The sequence below is a fragment of the Pantherophis guttatus genome, chromosome 7 (assembly GCF_059756535.1).
Source record: "Pantherophis guttatus breed Tessera chromosome 7, ASM5975653v1, whole genome shotgun sequence".
Taxonomy (NCBI): domain Eukaryota; kingdom Metazoa; phylum Chordata; class Lepidosauria; order Squamata; family Colubridae; genus Pantherophis; species Pantherophis guttatus.
The window spans coordinates 77,652,251-77,671,777 of NC_142069.1; the positions used below are offsets into that span (position 1 = coordinate 77,652,251).

Genomic DNA, 19,527 nt, shown 5'->3' on the forward strand with positions numbered 1-19,527 from the left:
TAGAAATGGACATATATAAGTGAAAGAGGCTGTATCCTTGCCTATGATTGTGTAATAGTTTTGAGAATTGGGTATGTCTATCTAATGAAAAACGATAGATGAGGCAAAGAAGAGGGGGTAAATTTATTCTCCAAAGCACCTGAGTGAGGACAAGAAGCAATGGATGGAAACTAATCAAGGAGAGCCAACTTAGAACTAAGGAGAAATGTCCTGACGGTGAGAACAATTAAGTGGCTTTGGGAGGATGGAGCTTTAAGATCTGGGACTTTAATCCATCCTTAGTTCTGGATGGGGGGCACTACCTTAGACAGATCCTCAACCTAAGGGTTCTCCTGGCCTTGTGACTTCTGCTCAAAGAGCAGGTGGCAGTCGCAGTTGTCTTGTGCTCCAGTTGCAACCTTTCCTGGATCAGGAGTCCATGCGCTCAGTCCCTCAAGCCCTGGTCAGCTCACATTTGGGTTACTGCAATGGGTTCCACGTGGGGCTACCCCAGAAGAGCATTCGGAAGCTGCAGCTGGACAGACAAGCAGTTCTGTGGTGGAGCCAGATCTTAGGGCTCTTGAAGTGGCCCATGTTACACCACTGTTTTGAGGGCTGCGCTGGTTGCCAGTTCACTTTGGTGTACAGTTCAAGATGTTGGTTAACACCTTTAAAGCCCTGTATGGGCATGGGTCCAGGTTATATGAGGAAACAACCTGATGCAGCGGTGAAATTCAAAAAAAATTATTACCAGTTCTGTGGACGTGGCTTCTTGGGTGTGATGTGGTTTGGTGGACGTGGCAGGGGAAGGATACTGCAAAATCTCCCTTCCCTCCCCAGTGTTGTGACCCAGGCCCAAGTAAGTAGTAGGAAAATCAGTCAGTGAAAAAACAAACTTCATTCAAACAGCTGAGAATTACTTCATTCCCACCATCGTTAAATTAAAGCAAATTCCTCCAACACAAATTCCTCAGTCCTATCGCAAATCTTGGTCCAATTAGGCAAACTGCCAAAGGCCTTTCTTGGCAAATATTCAGAAGTCACAGATACAAAAATAAATACAAGATGTAGACAAAGAAGAAGACGAAGCTACCAACGTTGTTTTCCGGCAAAGCCCAAATGCCGTTGCTGGTCTGTTTTAAGCCTTATGGGAGGGGCCAATCATCTCTTGGCCCTACTCCCGAGTTGTCCTCTTTGCTTGAGCTGCTCTTGCCTTCTGGCAGCTCATCTCATGCGTGCATTAGGAACAGACTCCTCCTGTTCCTCTGCCTCACTCCTTTCAGTCTCTGGAGTCCACACCTCACTCCCCAATGGCCCTGGCCCCATTTCTGCCTCTGACACAGAGCCCTCATCCAGGCCTTCCCCAGCCTCCAGGACTGGCCCATGTTCTTCCTCAGCCTCATCGCTGTCCGACTCCGCTGCCAGCTCCGCAGGCTGCTGGCGGACCACAACACCCAGTCCTGGGGGAAGGATATTGCAAAATCTCCATTCCCATCCCACTCTGGGGCCAGCGAGAGGTGGTATTTACCGGTTGTCCGAACTACTCAAAATTTACGCTACCGGTTTTCCAGAACCTGCTGAATTTCACCCCTGCCCAAATGGGACACAACCGCCCCACCCACACTGGTAAAGGAGGCATAACACAGATCCTGTCACTTAAGGAATTTCAACTGGTGGGGTACAGGAAAAGAGCTTATTCTGATGTAGCTCTTGTCCTTTGGCTCTTTCCCTCTGAGGTAAAATTGGCTCCCGCAGTTCTGACCTTCTGCCAGAGCCTTTAAAAGCTGGTTCTGCCAGTTGGTTTGAAGCCCCAATGGGAGAACATCTCACTGGAGATGGTTGATTAATTAAGAGCTAATCCCCCCTCCCCCCTCATACATCCAGTTTCCTCCTTCTCCATCGTGGGACAATGATTTTATTTGGATTGTATTGTTATTTTTATGGGATTAGGAATATTTATTTTTGATTATTTTAATGTTTTTACGCTGTAAACCACCCAAAATCGATGGGCAGCAAATAAATTTAATAATCAATAAACAAACCAACAAACCAGTACTTAATACCATCAAGAATAACTTTTATGGCTATAAGAAGAAAATGTAGTAATGACTTCATACCAGAAAACTGCAATATGCTAATACAAGTTTGTTTGTGAGAAGCCTGTGGTTGCATTTATCTCATTAGCATCTCAATCTAAAGTAACTGAATGCTATCCTGTAGTAAACTGCAATGAAGTAATACAATGAGGTGGTTGTCTTATTTAAAAGAAATCCCAAATCTCCATAGAGTAATTTGGTGCAATTAAGTTTTTGCTTTACTCAGTACAAATTGCTCCTTGCACTAGAGCAATATATTACAATGCATGTGTTGTCTAATAAAGAAAATCTGGTAATGCTCTATCCCAGGGGTGTCAAACTCAATTTCATTGAGGGCCACATCATGATTGTGTTTGACCTCGGGGTGGTGGGCATGGCCAGGATAGGTGTGGCCAGCTCGATGTCACTCGTGTTGGGGGCACCTGTGGTTGCAGGAGGCTGTCACAGCCAAAAACTAAGGTCGAGAGGACTGTGCGTGGCCCTATTGGGCTCCATTTTCACTGGCACTGCCGGCCGGTCCTTCGCTGTTTCCAGGGTGGCCCCGTGGGCCAGATCTAAGCATCCCGTGGCCCAGATCTGGTTCGCGGGCCTTGAGTTTGATACCTCTGCTCTACCCCAACAACTACTCAAACTCTAGATTGAATGTCCTAAGCCCCTATCTTGCCTCTCTCTTCAAAAAACAATAAGGGCACAGGCTAGTTCTCACCCACTGCAATTACAGGACCGTGATCAACAAGCCAATTTCTCAATGCAAGAGATAGTTGCTTTGGCCTTATTCTCTGCAGGTATGGATTCCAGGAAATGAGCTGCGTCCCACACAAGTTTCTTCTGTGCACCCTCAGAACACTGAGAACACACATGATAATCAGGCTAGAAAGAGGGACACTGCAAGACTTGTGCCACATCAATTGCAGCCAAGCCATTTTCTACTTCATTTGCGTTTATGCAAACCTACCAAGGGCAGAAGGTTGATTTTAGTGCAGAAAAAAAAAAAGCCTGCATTTGATTTGCAAAACAAAAAACCGAAAAAACCCCAAAGGATGTTGAAGTCTATTTGTTTTTAGCTTTAGAACATAAGCACTGTTCCAAAACATTCAAAACGGTATTAGTGAAATGAAGAATATTTTGGTATCTCTGCATGCTTGTGAATCAGTGGTTTCATCTGATTCTTGGACCCCAACTCCTAGAATCAGAATTTTCTGCTGGTTACATGTAGGTCTTTTACCTGAGGCTTCTAGACATTGGATTGTAATAAAAAAATTAAATAGATTCCACCCGCCTGAAATTTGTCCAAGCCCAGTGGAAGTGGATTTAATTATTGATGCAATGCAAAACTATTTCAGAAGAATTTATCTAAATTGTTCTTATTTGCAGGCTGTGTATTAAACCAAGCTTCTACCTAGGGGTTTGGGTTTTTTTTGCAACATTATCAAATGGAGAGATTAAAACAAGCCTAAAACAACATTATAAAATGGAGAAATTAAAACAAAGTGAGAAGGAAGGGCTTACTATTACAAGACTAGACTCTATGTGTCTCTTTACGTGTCTCTTTCTTTTGCCCAATATACTGTAGCACCCACCCTCTCTCCTAGAAGAATGAAATATTTTGAGAAATATTAAAAAGGCAGAATATTATATTTCCCTGGATGAGAAATGGAGAAACATGCTTGGAAAGCAGACCCCAACTTTCTTAATAGCGCTCAGCTGATGTCAGCATTTAAGAGATAAAGAGATAGATAGCTCTATTCATAAGCAGATTCCCTGCAGCAAGGTCTGATTTATTTATTTAGCATATGGTTGGTCACACAAGGTGACAAGGTCTGAACAAAGGTAGGATTAACCCTCAGCCACAATAGGAATTGCTCAACGTCCCTTCATTGCATCAGCCCAAACTTCAACCAAACTCAGCTCAGACAAACTCCTAGGATTTGTACATGGCACCATGGGAGTCTGACAACAGCCATTAGAATACATGTTCTTGAACAGGAAGCTCAAGGAGCCTGGATAGCTCTGCAGACAAAGGCACTGTAATTTAACACCAGCTGCCTGCAATTAATGTAAGTTCGAATCTTGCCAGGCTCAAGGTTGACTCAGCCTTCCATCCTTTCTAAGGTAGGTAAATTGAGGACCCAGTTTGTGGGGGCAATAAGCTGACTTTGTATAAAATATATACAAAAGTATGAAGGCTATTGCTTAACGCACTGTAAGCCGCCCTGAGTCTCCGGAGAAGGGCGGCATATAAATCAAATTTTTAAAAAAAGTGCAAACCCCAGAAGAAGGTATAAATGTGGTCAGCTGCCCAGAATTACAAGTGGTTCTGCTTCATCATTAAGCCATCTTTCCAATCAGCCTCCACGTTTCCAGTGTCTTTCTCCCAGCTTGGAACTGAACCAGATGGATATTTCTTCCAACAATACAATATGCAGGGCTTGAAGTTATTAAGAAAAATGCTACACGGGAAGGAGATATGGCAGCAGAAACTAAACAATTACACACTTCTGTTATTTTGGTCACAATGGGACTCTAGGTTTAAAAGCACTTTTTTGGAAAGATTTTAGCACTTCTGGTTTCTTGGCACTGGTTTCCTACACCTCAAAGGATGGGGAACTATAACTGGATGCTAAAAACCAACAATTGGGATGTTACAGCCAATAACACCATTTGGTGAAAGAAAACAAAAAACCCATGCCATATGGAACAGCTGTAGCCGATAAAACAACAGTTCTTCCCAGCTCCTACATTACAGCACAGAACAAAAGAACAACAACACAGCAGGGTATCTTAACACCATTTTGCTGTAGAAAGATAAATTATAAAATAAGAACACCCTGACTTCTTTTTAGAAAAGAAGCCTGCAATTTTTGGACGGCCAAAGGTCGAATTTAATATTTGGGGAGGCAAGAATTACAGTGTGGGCGGGAACTGTGACAACTCCGTCAAATGCACAGTTGGGAATTTGTGGGGTGGGGGGGTGGGAGGCCTTTGTTTTTAAGACTCAATATGATGAAACAGTGGACTGTCCATTTTCAGCAAAAAGTCAGAGGCGTCACTGGAAGCCTTTAAAAGATTTGGAAACTCTAAATGGCATTGGAATTATAAATTGAAGGCCCTAATCTAGAATAGATTTCTCTTTATTGGTTTAGACACGGTCACAAAAAACTTAAGTCTAAATTGACTTTCCATGATCACCCACAGGTATTCATGTCTCAGTAGAAAAGATCAGCCCTGTCTCCTGTTTCATGCTACATTTAATTATTCATGTACCCATTTATTAGTTATATTCATATGCAGAAACACTCAAGGCAACAAACAAAATGAAGGCCATTAACGTCATTCCTCGAGCCCAGAGTTTCTTATAATGGTCAATATCAACTTCCAAGGGTCGATGGAAGTATACAAAGGGTTGAAAAATGTCTGGGGATTTGAAGGGGGTCAGTAAATGGCTGGGAGTGGGGGTCAATAGATAGTTGATAAATGATGGAAAGTCGATTGGGGTCAATTAAGCTTAGGGGTCTCTGCAGAGCTGCAGGCTAGTCTCTAGGTCCGAAAGATGAGGTAGCTGGTAGTATCCAAAGTTGGATAGTCATCCAGCAGCAACAGCAGCCTTGAATTGTCTCTCTATCCTCCTCCTCATTAGTTAAAGTGATATTTATTACATTATTTTCATATAATAAATTGAGGGCTGATAAAGAATCTGAAACTTTATAAAGGGGTCAATGAGCTGAAGCATTTGGGGACCTCTGCTCTAGCCATAATCCTTTCTAGAGCAACCCATAGGAGATGTAGGAGGAGGGGGAAAGTATTTTGGCTGAAGCTCTCAAGAACTTTCCCCCATTGGGCTAAAGTTGAATCCTCTAGTCTTCATCCCCAAATGAAACATTATCGTCTTTCCTTCCATTGTGTTCTTCACTACTTAGCTTTATATTGAAAGCTCTTTCTACAAATTGAGATTCATGACTCTAATTTTTATTTGTTAATAAAACTAAAAATGAATACTAACACACAAACCTGGTGTGTTATCTGCTGAGCCTGGTGGCTCAGCAGACTGATAGCATTGTGATTAACACCAGCTGTCTGCAATTACTGTAAATTCGAATCTCACCAGGCTCAAGGTTGACTCAGCCTTCCATCCTTTCTAAGGTAGGTAAATTGAGGACCCAGTTTGTGGGGGCAATAAGCTGACTTTGTATAAATATACAAAAGTATGAAGGCTATTGCTTAATGCATTGTAAACCGCCCTGAGTCTCCGGAGAAGGGCAGCATATAAATCAAATTTAAAAAACACACACACACACACACAAAACTAAGTAAATTACTAACAAATCCAGAAGTGCAACTCTTCCCCCCTTTTAATTGGATATAAATATGGGTGACATCTGACCCATCCAATTAAAATTAAAATAGCACTCTTGTTTGTTGACCAAACTTGTAGTCAATCTCCTATCTACCTACTTAAAATATTAGCTGCCTTGCAAACATCATGTGAATTGTTCTGGCTCAGCCTTTAAGCTATTTTACACAAGAGAGATCACACCAAACCAATTTCTTGGCCTTCTTTGTTAAAGGAAGAGGAACATGGAGCAATATATTTGCACAAATCACATACACTGACATCACATACAATTCTTTAGGAGATATCTACCTCTGTGAAGATTAAGTCTGACCCAGGTAGGCGCATTGTTAAGCAACGATCAATAAGAGAAGGTAAACAACCAGTTCCAAATGGGAGGAAAGCTAAACTTAAGGGATCCCTCAGGGAGCAAAATACCATCATTCCTTCAGTTCACTGAAGATAACAAAGTATAATTTTAGAGTACAGCCATTTAAGGATGTTTTTTTTTAAAAAATTTGATTTATATGCCGCCCTTCTCCGGAGACTCAGGGCGGCTTACAATGCGTTAAGCAATAGCCTTCATACTTTTGTATATTTATACAAAGTTGTCGTAGTTTAGTCGCTAAGTCATGTCTGACTCTTCATGACTCCATGGAGTATAGCACACCAGCCACCCCCACCCCCGTCCTCCACTGTTTTCTGGAGTTTTCTCAAATTCACATCCATTGTGTCATTTATAGACAAACATAACACAAAAACGAATACCATAATTGCCCTCTCTTTTTTAAAAAGTGCGCACTTGAATATTCCTCCAAACTAAATGACTACTTAACTTTTTAAAAAATGCTCCTTTCAATAGTATCTCCAAACCTCTGTCACATTATGTCCTAGAGCGGGTGTGTTTCACAACCGCAAAAGCGACTTTAAGACATGTGGCTAGGGAATTCTGGGACTTTTTTTTTTTTTTAATTTGATTTATATGCCGCCCTTCCCCGGAGACTCAGGGCGGCTTACAATGAGTTAAGCAATAGCCTTCATACTTTTATATATTTATACAAAGTCAGCTTATTGCCCCCACAAACTGGGTCCTCAATTTACCTACCTTAGAAAGGATGGAAGGCTGAGTCAACCTTGAGCCTGGGGAGATTCGAACTTGCAGTAATTGCAGGCAGCTGGATGTTAATAACAGGCTATTAGTCTGCTGCGCCACCAGGCTCTTTCTTGAGATCCACACATCTTAAACTCACCAAAGCTGAGAAACACTACTCTAGAGTAATGATCACTGTTTCTCAGTTTTGGTGTTTGAAATGTGCGGACTTCCACTCCCAGAATTCCTCGGCCAACACACACCTACCTACACATATATCCATCCTAGGATCAGACAAGAAACCACAAGGCTCAGCATTCAGGTTTTAACTCTCATGAGGTTGGAAGCCCATACTGGCATTTTGAACTGAACTGGGAAAAGAATGTTACTTAAAACTTTTTTTCTCTCAAGAATCGTCCCACTTTTAAAGATTATGGAGGCCCCTAAAAGAGCTTTTGTCTATATGGGTTATATTTATTGATGTTTACTGTATTCAAAATTAAAATTGGTGCATTCACTGCTGCTATGTCTCATAATTGTTTGGTGGGATTTTAATATTCCACTTATTGCAAATTATTGTAAAATTGTAATATATTTTTCAATGTAGATTGGCAAACGATTTTGATTTTATGAGCCTGGGTGGCGCAGTCGTTAGAGTGCAGTACTGCAGGCTACTTCTCCTGCCTGCAATTTGACAGTTCAAATCTCACCAGGCTCAAGGCTGACTCAGCCTTCCATCCTTCCAAGATGGGTAAAATGAAGACCCAGATTGTTGGGGGCAATATGCTGATTCTGTAAAACCGCTTAGAGAGGGATGTAAAGCAGGGGTGAAATCCAGCCGGTTCTATCCGGCTCGGCCAAACCGATAGCAGCGGCTGCAGGAGGCTCCGCCCACCTGCGCAGACGTCATGACATCACTTTTTGCAACATTTTAAGCCTCTGTGCATGTGCAGAAGGCTTTGCACATGCGTGGACATCGTGCACGCGCTCCGCTCGCGCACCTCACACACACATTGGCGAACCGGTAGGGAAGGTAAGTAAATTTCACCCCGATATAAAGCACTGTGAATCGGTATATAAGTCTAAATGCTATTGGTAATTGCTATTTTGTGGATCCCTGAGGGGGTCTTGAAGGCCTCCTGAAGCCCTCTGCCACAGTTTCTGCCACTGATTTTTTCCTCTTCCTTCTCATCCTCTTCATCTAAGAGCTGCACACTGTCTGTGCATCTTTGTTGGCAGAAATGAAACTATTCCTCTGAACAAGTCTGCCACTTGCTGAGAATTATAAAATGAGTCAACAATGCCAAATCCTAAAAATCCTCATCACACTTGTGTCCCAATTTTCAACAGTAGCAGTATGTAACACTGTCTGAAGCTTGAAATATATATATGTATAGGGATTAAGTAATGGAAATTTATATATAAGTGCTATAAAGCACTTAATCCCTACAATTCATATGATTATCTCTAAACCATCAATCTAAACACATGGATGGAGCTTTTGTTTCAACCAGTTTGACTTCACCAGGGGCCTGGTGGCGTAGCTGATTAAGTACTGTTACAGTGCACCAGCTGCCTGCAATTACTGCAAGTTCAAATCTCACCAGGCTCAAGGTTGACTCAGCCTTCCATCCTTCTGAGGTGGGTAAAATAAGGACCTAAATTGTTGAGGGCCATATGCTGACTCTATAAACCACTTAGAGAGGGCTATAAAGCACTGCAAAGTGGTTTCTAAGTTTCATTGCTATTGCTACTGGGCTGTATTTTTATTTATTTATTACCCCATCTTTATTATTTTATAAATAAAAGAAGATGGACTAACGTATCTTCCTCCTCCTATTTTTCCCACAAAAACAACCTTGCGAGATGGGCTGGCCTGAGACATGACCAGCCAAAATTCATCTGGATTGACCAGTCACAAATCATCCAGAGTCACAGCAAAATGATTAAACGCTGGCCTCAATTTTCTGTGAGGCTGCCATTCATAATAAAATGGAAAGAGTATCGGTGATGTGTAAAACAATGCTTCTACAACTGATGTGATTACCCAGGATGTAAAGTGGTTGTAGGGCTTGCTTCTGTATCAGCTGCCAAAGCATTCATTTTACTGTAAAAGCATGTACAGATGCAAAAGCCATTTAAATTTACCATGGGACAAAAGATAAGTGTTTTATGTAACAGACAGAAAAGCAGCCTGGCCTCAATTACTTTTTGTGAGAAATGGACACATCTCTTTTTTCACTTTGAAAAAACAAGCGTGGGTTACCTTTTAATTACCTCTTCTCTAAATGTCTATGGAGATTCTTAGTCATCCAGGTCATGGTTGCCCCAAAGGTGATTTTTTTCAAAAGGCAACTGAACTTCCTTGTTTTTCTTTGGAGAGGTGGTTTTTTTTTCCTTTGAAGAGCTGAAGAAGCTTCTTGGATGAGAAGCGAGACATCTTCAAAGAAAAATAAGAAGCTCCAGACACTGAGACTCAAAGATGGAATTTACTGCATGCAATTCATATACAGCAAGACGCTGTCCTTCCTTGCTCCATTTCTCTCTCTGTTCACTATTCTTGATCCATGGTAAAAAAAGTAAAGGTAAAGCACATATGTGCTAGTGGTTCCCGACTCTAGGGGGTGATGCTCATCTTCGTTTCAAAGCAGAAGAGCCAGCTCTGTCCGAAGACTTCTCCATGGTCATGTGGCCGGCATGACTAAATGCCAAAGGCGCATGGAACACTGTTACCTTCCCACCAAAGGTGCCCCCTATTTTTCTACTTGCATTTTTTACATGTTTTCTAACTGCTAAGGTTCGCAGAAGCTGAGACAAGTAATGGGAGCTCACCCTGTTACGTGGTACTACGGATTCGAACCTCTGAACTACCGACCTCTCGATTGCCAAGCTCAGGGTCTTAGCCACTGAGCCACCACATCCCTATTCTATAATACAGACATAATAATGGTTTGAAACAAGGTGACTTCGTGAAAATTGTTCCAAGGGGAGAACTCCAGGGTGCTTCACTCATCTCAACTGTACTGTTACATTTGAAACAAAAACAATGCATCTGGACATTCACTGTCACAAACTTGCAATATCTCAACAGGCAATATCAATAAAGACAGATGTCTTTATTCCCACCCACCCACCCCCCTTCATCCCTTAATCCCTTAATTCCTGCAACAGTCAATATCTCTCTGATTGGATCAGGTTGCAGTTTCTCTCTTTCGTCTGCATGCATCTCTACCAGGCTCTTATGTAAGTGTCCATTTCTCCTTGACTTCTAACAAGAACAGAAGCTCAAACGAAAGGACAGCAAGGAATGCTAACAGCAGCAAGAAACCTCACATGATGAGGCCTGTGAAAGACAAGAGTCAGGATAAACAAACAAGTGAGAGGCAGCGGAGACTTCCAGGCCAGCTTCAATCAAGGTTTCTTCATGCTTTTTGTACACAAGAGTTTTAGACCATCCTTCGATCAACCTCCCAGATTCCCTCTCGGTTTATAGCACAAAAAGAACCTATGCGATGGGAATCATAGGTGTTTCACATTGGATACATGCACAATACCGTTATATTACTACACAATATAGGAACGCGGTGGCTCAGTGGCTAAGATGCTGAGCTTGTCGATTGAAAGGTCGGCAGTTCAGCGGTTCAAATCCCTAGTGCCACATAACGGGGTGAGCTCCCGTTACTTGTCCCAGCTTCTGCCAACCTAGCAGTTCGAAAGCATGTAAAAAATGCAAGTAGAAAAATAGGGACCACCTTTGGTGGGAAGATAACAGCGTTCCGTGCGCCTTAACGTTTAGTCATGCCCGCCACATGACCACGGAGACGTCTTTGGACAGCGCTGGCTCTTCGGCTTTGAAATGGAGATGAGCACCAGCCCCTAGAGTTGGGAACGACTAGCACATATGTGCGAGGGGAACCTTTACCTTTACCTTACTACACAATAATGAAGGTTGAGGTTACACAATCTGCAGAATCAACATATCTCTAAGGGTGATACAGAATCACCGATTTTCACTTGAAGAAAATCTTTGCCAGGATGGTCCTTAACAATTTGAGACCAAATCCACCAGGATTTCTGTACTTCAGAGCAACATCATGTTTTCATGGCAATGATCCTTTTTTTATCTTTGAGGGGCATGCAAGGGGGTACATTACAAATAGCAGGTAGAAGCAGGGGTGGGATTCTACCGGTTCAGACCGGTTCGGGCAAACCGGTAGCTCCGATGATCAGCTGGGAGCGAACCAGTTCACTCCGACGATCAAGTGGGCCCACCCACCCTCCCCTGCGTTTTACTGACCTATAACTTCACAGCTGATTCAAGCGGCAGAGCGAATTGCCGCACCTCGGCTGTGCTACTCCCCAGCAGTAACACGAAGGTAAGTTTTTGTAAAACTGTGCACACATGTGCAGTGCACGCGCAAAGCGCGCAATCACCAAATCAGTTGTTAAACCAGCAGGATCCCACCACTGGGTAGAAGGAAAGTAAAAGTTCATTCTGATTCTATTTTTGGTTACGCAGAATTATAGTGAAATACACAAATCTGCAGAGCTGTTCCTCTCACTTTCAAGCTTGCATATGGGTTTCCCAGAAGCAACTAGTGGCCAGAACACAGAACATGATGGAGCTTTGGCCCAATTTCTTTGTTACATTTCTATCCCATCCCCCTCCTCCCATTCGATCTCCATCAAAGGGTTTTTCCTCTGTTCTTCATCTTTCCCTGCTAAAGAGATGCATAAGACATGTGATATGAAAGAAGCAAGTAGGTTCTTCCCAAATGGACATGCAGTCCAACTTGAAGTATGACTTCAAAGGAATTTATTTGCTTCTTTTAACAAGCTTTTCACTTCTTCTTACTACCTGAACAAAAGTGTATGATAATATTTCATTTTAGCTGTACAGGTGAATGAGTCTAATTTTGGTTTCATAGGCCTTCCACAAACACTGTAAACAACCTGCCTAAATGCTTTTTCAAAAAGCAAAGCTTAGGGGTGAGTGATGATTCTGTGTTTGACAAGAACTTGCTGCAGACAGTGGTTATTATGGAAATTATTACCATCAAAGCTTAATGGAAATCTGTTAAGAATATTATGCTAATCTCTAAAGTGCATTAAGCACACCATTACACTAGTCTAAGAAAAAGACATTACAAATGATGTCATCCATTCCTACTACAAAGTTAAAATCAAATTCTCTCCAGCAATGTAAAAGAAATGAATTGTTTTGTCTATAATCATACCAATACATTCAACAAGAGTAATAAATCAGACAGGGATTAATAATAAGCATTTATTGCATGATTATTCCAACTTGCTTCCAAGGAGACTAAAACATTATTGCGACAATAAAATAAGTTTGGCAAACCAATACCACATCTGTCTAACTCATTCTTCTTCAGATCTGATTTGAGTTTTTCTACCGTGTTTCCCTGAAAATAAGACCTCCCTGGATAATAAGCCCTCCCCTGAAAATAAACCCTCCCCCAAAAATAAGCCCTCCCTGAAAATATTTAAACACATGCACAGCCGTTCCCCACCATTTCCTCTGGTTAGGGTTAGGGAGACAGAGCTGGAAATCAGGTAAGACGGCAAAAGGAGCCCCATCTTGCTCCACACACCCCAAAATAATAAGACCTCCTCAAAAATAAGGCCAAGTGCTTATTTCAGGGTTCAAAAAAATATAAGACAAGGTCTTATTTTTGGGGAAACACGGTAAATAAACCAGAAAAACTCCATTCTCAAGGGACAATGGCAGAAGAAAAAGCAGACCAAATACTATACCAAATCCCATAATCTGGTGCCTTCCAGAAAAATAACACTGCATTTGTTTAATCTACCGTTTTTTGACTACTCTACATCTGGCAAGTTAATCCAACACATTAAGAAACCACATGATGATTTGGGATGCTGTTTGCGCCAAGCCACTGAATCAGATTACTGGTCCATCAAACCAGTATTGCAGACACCTGGGCAATAGACTGTAGTTATAATTTTTCCTTCTATCTTGAGATGCTGAGGGTTGCATTTCAACATTTGTCTATCCAATGTTTGTTCTTTTGCCCTGCTGATAATAAAGTCTATCATATCTGCAAACCAGATTGGAGAATGCTGTTCTGTTTACCATTGATACCAGAAGTCTCCAATGTTTTTGTTTAACAGCCAGCTCTCAGGAACTGTCTCTCATGACTAAAATAAAACAACTGCAATCTTCCACTTCATACCACTGGTTTCTGAAGCAAATGTAAGACATCTATTAGTTTAAAGGTAGAGCCTAGCAATCTGCAGTATTAAAATCTAAAGCAAGCAAGAATGCTTCAGTTGTAGCATGGGGTATCCTTGCTGTACCTGTAAGCAGGTCCTTCTAGGTTTAGGAAAATACACGTTGGAATTCAGGAGACAACAACAGGGAATGACATGTGATTGCATTCTGCATGCCTCTTTGAACACACACACACACACACACGCCCAGAAAAGGGTGTGGCTTCTTTGAGGAGTTGTCAACACTTTGCCAGCACGTTTTAGATCCAAACACCACACACACTATTTAAAAGTCAGGGCAATGCTTTAGATTGAGTCTCCGAAAGTTTCTTCATAGCATAGGACTTGTATGAATAGAATAGAATAACAGAGTTGGAAGGGACCTTGGAGGTCTTCTAGTCCAACCCCCTGCTTAGGGAGGAAACCCTACACCACTTCAGACAAATGGTTATCCAACATCTTCTTTAAAACTTCCAGTGTTGGAGCATTCACAACTTCTGGAGGCGAGTTGTTCCACTGATTAATTGTTCTATGCAACAGTTCAAAGCCTAGGTGCCTCTTTTCAAGGTGCAGCCACTTTATTAGAGAAAGGCACTTCATATATACTCCAAGACAGAATGTGAAAGCACAGCCCAACTCTACTAGCTAATAAACAAAATTCTGCTACCACATCTGCCAACCATGGTGATCCTGTCTTCCCCAGTGCTGTTGTAACTTCAAATGAATGGTTGTAAGTTGAGGGTACTACAAATTATAACTGAAGACATGTTTCAGGGAGAGAAAACAAATAAGAGGTAGTTTGGTTCTTCCAGCAGCCGAGCTTAAATAACAAGCCGTCAGAGCCCCACCAAACCTAAAACATACAAAACTTTCCAAAAAGTAAACAGCCTCCTCAATAGCTCTATTTATTCACCAGTCCCAAGGACAATATTTAAAAGAAACTCACTTTTTCACACTTCTAGCCACCTCTTCCAAAAGAACCTTAATATTAACCTATGGGAAAGCAACTCACAGCAATCAGTAGCTGACCTTGGCTGATTTGATCCAATTAATCCTTGGATAGGACACCACCAGGAAATCCTTCAGCTGTTAAGAAGACTGGAAAATCAAGCACACACCTTCGGAGAAGGTAAATGACAAACTATTTCCATGCTGTTGCCAAGAAAACTACCTTGATGCCTACCTATAATTATCACAAGTTCGGGTCAAATCAGGGCACACAAGCAAGGAAACAATTTCCTCTATTTATGAAAGAATGCCGCAGCATGAGGAAGAAATGCAAGACTGAGCAATCCTTTCAGGGACAGAAAGTTCAGGTGCAAGTTTTGTCCCTCAATATTTTGTGGGCGGCGGAGAAACAACAACCAAGAGAAGGAAGGTTACCCGTGGAGAATAAAATGAGGTGAAAAAGAGGCCCCAAAAGGAACATTTTCCTCCCAAGGAATCCCTGGAACTTGCTGCTGCTCAGCCTCCATTCCTTCCAGTTGGCAAAGACATTCAGGATTTGGGGAGGGTGGGGGGGAGGTGTCTTCCTTTCCAGGGCGGGGGCATAGGAGAAGATCACCGCACCGGATTAGGGAGTGTGCCAAACAGGAGCCAGGGAAGGTGATTGGCTAGCTTGTCCATCAGAAAGGTCAGCAGTTCGGCGGTTCGAATCCCTAGTATAGGTCTCTTGCGTGAGCAAGGGATTGGACCAGATCAGCGGTCACCAACCGGTGGTCCGTAAGAACATTTTGGTGGCCCGCAGAAAAACATTATTTGCATTTTTTTATATTGCACTAAATACTATTTCTCTTTTTTTAAAAAAATTCTTATTCGTGGTCCACGGGATTTCAAATTATGAATTTAGTGGTCCCTGAGGTCCGAAAGGTTGCCGACCCCCAACCCCCACCCCCCACCCCGACTAGATGACCTCCAAGGTCCAACTCTTGTTACTGTTCCTGAAGCTGAGAAACTTCAAAGGATCCGAAGTGGCAGCTGGGAATAAGCCTCCTGGGTTGATGGGGGGGTGGGGGGGGTGAAAGGTGACCAAAACGTCCAAGGAACTTCCAAAAAAAAAAAAGAAAGAAAGAAAAAAAAGGTTATTGCAATTTCTTGAAGGGGGGAAGGGGCAGAGGTGGGTTGGGGAGCGTGGGGTGGGGGGGCTGCTTTCCAAAAATCCCAGTGGAGGGCGGGGGACAACTCTCTCCAAGCAGGCAACAAAAAAAGGGGGGGGAGGAGTGGGTCAAGTTTTAAGCAAAAAGGGGACGCTGAGGAGATCCGAGACAAGACGGGACGGAGAGGGAAGGAAGTCCTTTCTCCATCGGGGAATGGGGGGGAGAGGATGGCCGAGGCCCAAGCGAAGGCGAAGGGAAGCGAAGCTGGAAGAGAGTCGTTGTGCGGGGAAGGGGCTCCCGCGCTTCTCCGTGGGCCACGAGGAGGAGGAGGAAGAGGCGGGCGACAAGGGCGGGCGTGGGGATGGCGGGACGGCAGCAGGCTTTGTTCCTTACCCTGCACGGAATTCAGACCAAACTTTCATCCACGCTGCCAAGCCGGCGATGCCCTCGCTCACCTCCCTTTCTTCCACCGTCGCGATGCCCCGGGAATCCCTTCGTTGCCGCAGCTTCGCCCGGATTGCGCCACCGGCTTTTTTTCCGCTTTTCGTTTTCAACGCCGGACTCCCAAAGCCTCGGCGGGGCCGGCAGCAGCAGCAGCAGCAGCAGCAGGTGCTCCGGCCTCCAGGCAACCCCCCCTCCTCCCCCCCCCGCCCGCCTGCCTTGCCCGCCTTGCCCGCCTGCCTGAACGCCTCAGCCAAGGCCGGTGACGAGAAACCCTGCGCAGCCGCCGCTGCCGTCACCGCTCTCGCCTTCCTTCAATCGCCGGCGTCGGCGGCCTCCGAAGCGCGCAAAGGGGCCGGCCTCCGAAGCCGCTCAGCTCCGCCTGTTTCCATCTTGATGGGCAAGGCTTTTTTTCGAGCCGGGAGCCGTCCGGGAGTCCCCGGCGGGGGAAAGGACGGAGGAGAGACGCTTCTTTTGGGCCCGCCGGCCGTCTGTGAGGGAGGGCTGACGGGCTTCGTTTTGCCTGCGCTCCCCTCAGGGAGGAGGGCGCGGAGGAAGGAAGGATGAATCGTCGCGATTCGAACCGAACTCTCCGCGGGTTAATCGAACCAGATCGTTTGCGCAAGGAATAAAAAAATATATTTAAATTAATTAAACAGGAACTTAATTAATGTTGTTTAAGCGCACCGGCGTGCCTCCCTGTCCTAATGTTTTCTTTTATTCGTATCCTTTTCATGTATTTATAATTATGTTTACACTTGTTATCTGTCATAAAATACATGCTTGACGAAAAATAGAAAATAAATAAAAAAATAAAATAAAATAGTAGCGCAGAATTTGCTCCCTTGAATTGGTCTTGAAATAAACCCTACCGTCCTCTGGACAGAATTGGTTTGTTACCTCTTGTTTTTTTTGTTTTTTTATTTATTTTTATTAACTTTAATCTGAGGCTTCCTCACGGCTTCCCATCCAAGTACAGGTAGTCCTATAATTTACAACAGAATATATATATGTCAAGGGTAAATGCCTTAACTGTGCCAGGGGTCAGCTATAGTGCAGCAGTGCAGGGGTTAATCCAAACTCCCACCTGTCCAGCTCTTCCCACTAACCCCTCCTTACCTAAGTCTCCGCCTTCTGGCATAAAAGGTGGGCACGCTCCTCCTCGCTCTTCAGATCCAGATGTTGCAAGTGTTGTTGAGATGATCCTGTGAATAAAAGAGATTTAATTAATCTACTGACTCATGTCTCGCTGTTGGGCCTGATCCATGAATCCTTGTAACAATATGGTAGCAGAGGATGGTTGGATGGCCCAATAACCTCCGAACCTACAACGAAGATACATCACTGCCTACGAGATGGCAACTCCACCGAAGCAAAGGGACAGCAACCCAGCAGGATCGCCTAGGAAGGCAGAAACCAAGACTGATCCCAAAGCCACCACATCGGAGGAAAGGAGGGAGACCAACAAAAGGGAAATAACGAATCCCAGTGATCAAGAGGAAGAAAAACTGAGAATCGACGTCCTGAGGCTGCTAAAAGAGCGAGCCAATGACAAGAATCTCCTCGCGGACCTACGAAGCTTCATAATGGACCGCGAGGTGGCGGGGAGCGAGGAAGACTCAGACCCGGAGCCCGAAGAACTGAATTCGGTGAGTGGATCGCCCCAGAACGACCCCACTACGGTCACCGAGCCCCACAGCCCCGCGCTAAATTCAAAACGGCGGCCATCTTTGACCACGTGGTCGGGCAAAATGGCCGAACCCCGCCCAATCAGAAGCCGGGATTCAAAATGGCCGGCGCGTGAAAAATATCCGACCCCAAGCGATGATGAAAACGACTGGGGCGAGGGGGCAGAGTCCGATTCGGGCCGCGGGGACCCCCCAACCGAACGGCAAGTCGACGAGGCCATGAGGACCCTCGCCGCCGCCTTCGGCCCGGGCCTCAAAGTCACAAGAAGGGATCCGGAAGGGCCCAAACGAAAGGGAAGGCGAGGAGAGGGGCACCGGAACGCCCACCCGAGGGTCGACGATGCCCACGCCAGCACACCAAGCCCCCTGCGCACCCCAAGGACACCGCGCCGCCGATCGCCCGGACCGCGCACCCCAGAACGCAGGGACTGGGCCAGCTACTTACTTTCGTCGCCGAGACCCCAGCACCGCCAGGATCGTCACCCTGATGAAGCCGCTGCTGACCGCCACCATCCGGAGCGCACCTGGACCCCCAAGACCGAAGTCGAGGCCTACCCAGCCGATGGAGACCTCTACGCCGGAGCCGCGATGAACAGGTCCTTCCTCGACGACGGCAGGGCAGAAATGGACTTCGCGCATGCGCTCTTCCGCCTAGAAGAAGAAAAGAGAAAAAAATCGCAAAGCGGGACTTTTAAAATGCCGGCTAGCGTTCCCATGCCGTATTGCTGTTATAGGCACATAAGGAACCATGGACAGCAGCCAGCAGTAAGTAACTTTACAAATAATGCTGGGAACTTACCGAGTGACTTTCCTAAGTTGAGGATGGATGGGGGCAATATCCTAGAGTGGTCACAGCAGCTCCAGGTAGTGTTCCTAAAAGAAAATATGTCACATTTTATTAATGACCCCCCAGAGAAACCTTGGTCCTTGGAATTGGACTGTACGCACCATAGGGCTTTTTACCTTTTAATTGCAAGCATATCTCCCACGATCTATCACTGCATTGGTCATAATCTCACAGTATCTGAAATCATACAGAAAATGTTTGGGTTGTATTACAGTGAGAGTGTGTCCACCACTACCCAGATCTCCAAAGACTTCTTCTCTGCCAGACTAAAACCAGGGGCCCCCATAAGTGAGCACCTAGTGTCCTTAAGCGCTACCAGAGCAGAACTCCACCTTAGGGGGGAGGTCATATCCGATCAGATCATGAAGAGTGTAATAATTAACTCTTTAGATCACTCATGGGACAGCTTCTTATCACACTTAGATACCATTAGCCTAGGCCTGCTATCCGTGGAAAAGCTGTCCAACAAACTCATAGCAGAAGACAATCTCAAGAGGAGGCGCTCTGGCCCCTCCACAGAGCATAAGAGCGAGAAAAGGGTAGTCTTCCAAGAGAAACAACACAACATATCAGAGTGTTATATCTGTGGATCAAGGGGGCATCTCAAGAGAGACTGCCCCAAGAACTACAGGGAGAGAGGCAGACCTGAACATAGGTTCAGGCAAACAGAGAGACGCACCTCTGAGGAGAGATACAGGCGCAGAG

General features: G+C 44.5%; 1 protein-coding gene across 3 annotated transcripts in view; it reads right to left on the reverse strand.

The window, feature by feature from the left end:
• GRAMD4 (GRAM domain containing 4) overlaps positions 1–16,803 on the reverse strand; it is a 91,924-nt gene extending 75,121 nt beyond the window's left edge. Inside the window, exon 1 of one of the 3 annotated variants that reach the window (XM_060684153.2) lies at positions 16,240–16,803. In XM_060684153.2, coding sequence (XP_060540136.1) covers positions 16,240–16,268 — 29 coding nt within the window. In that variant the 5' untranslated portion in view covers positions 16,269–16,803. The remainder of the gene's footprint in view (positions 1–16,239) is intronic. The other 2 variants (XM_087874266.1, XM_060684154.2) reach the window with 2 other exon arrangements.
• Positions 16,804–19,527: the final 2,724 nt, after the last annotated feature.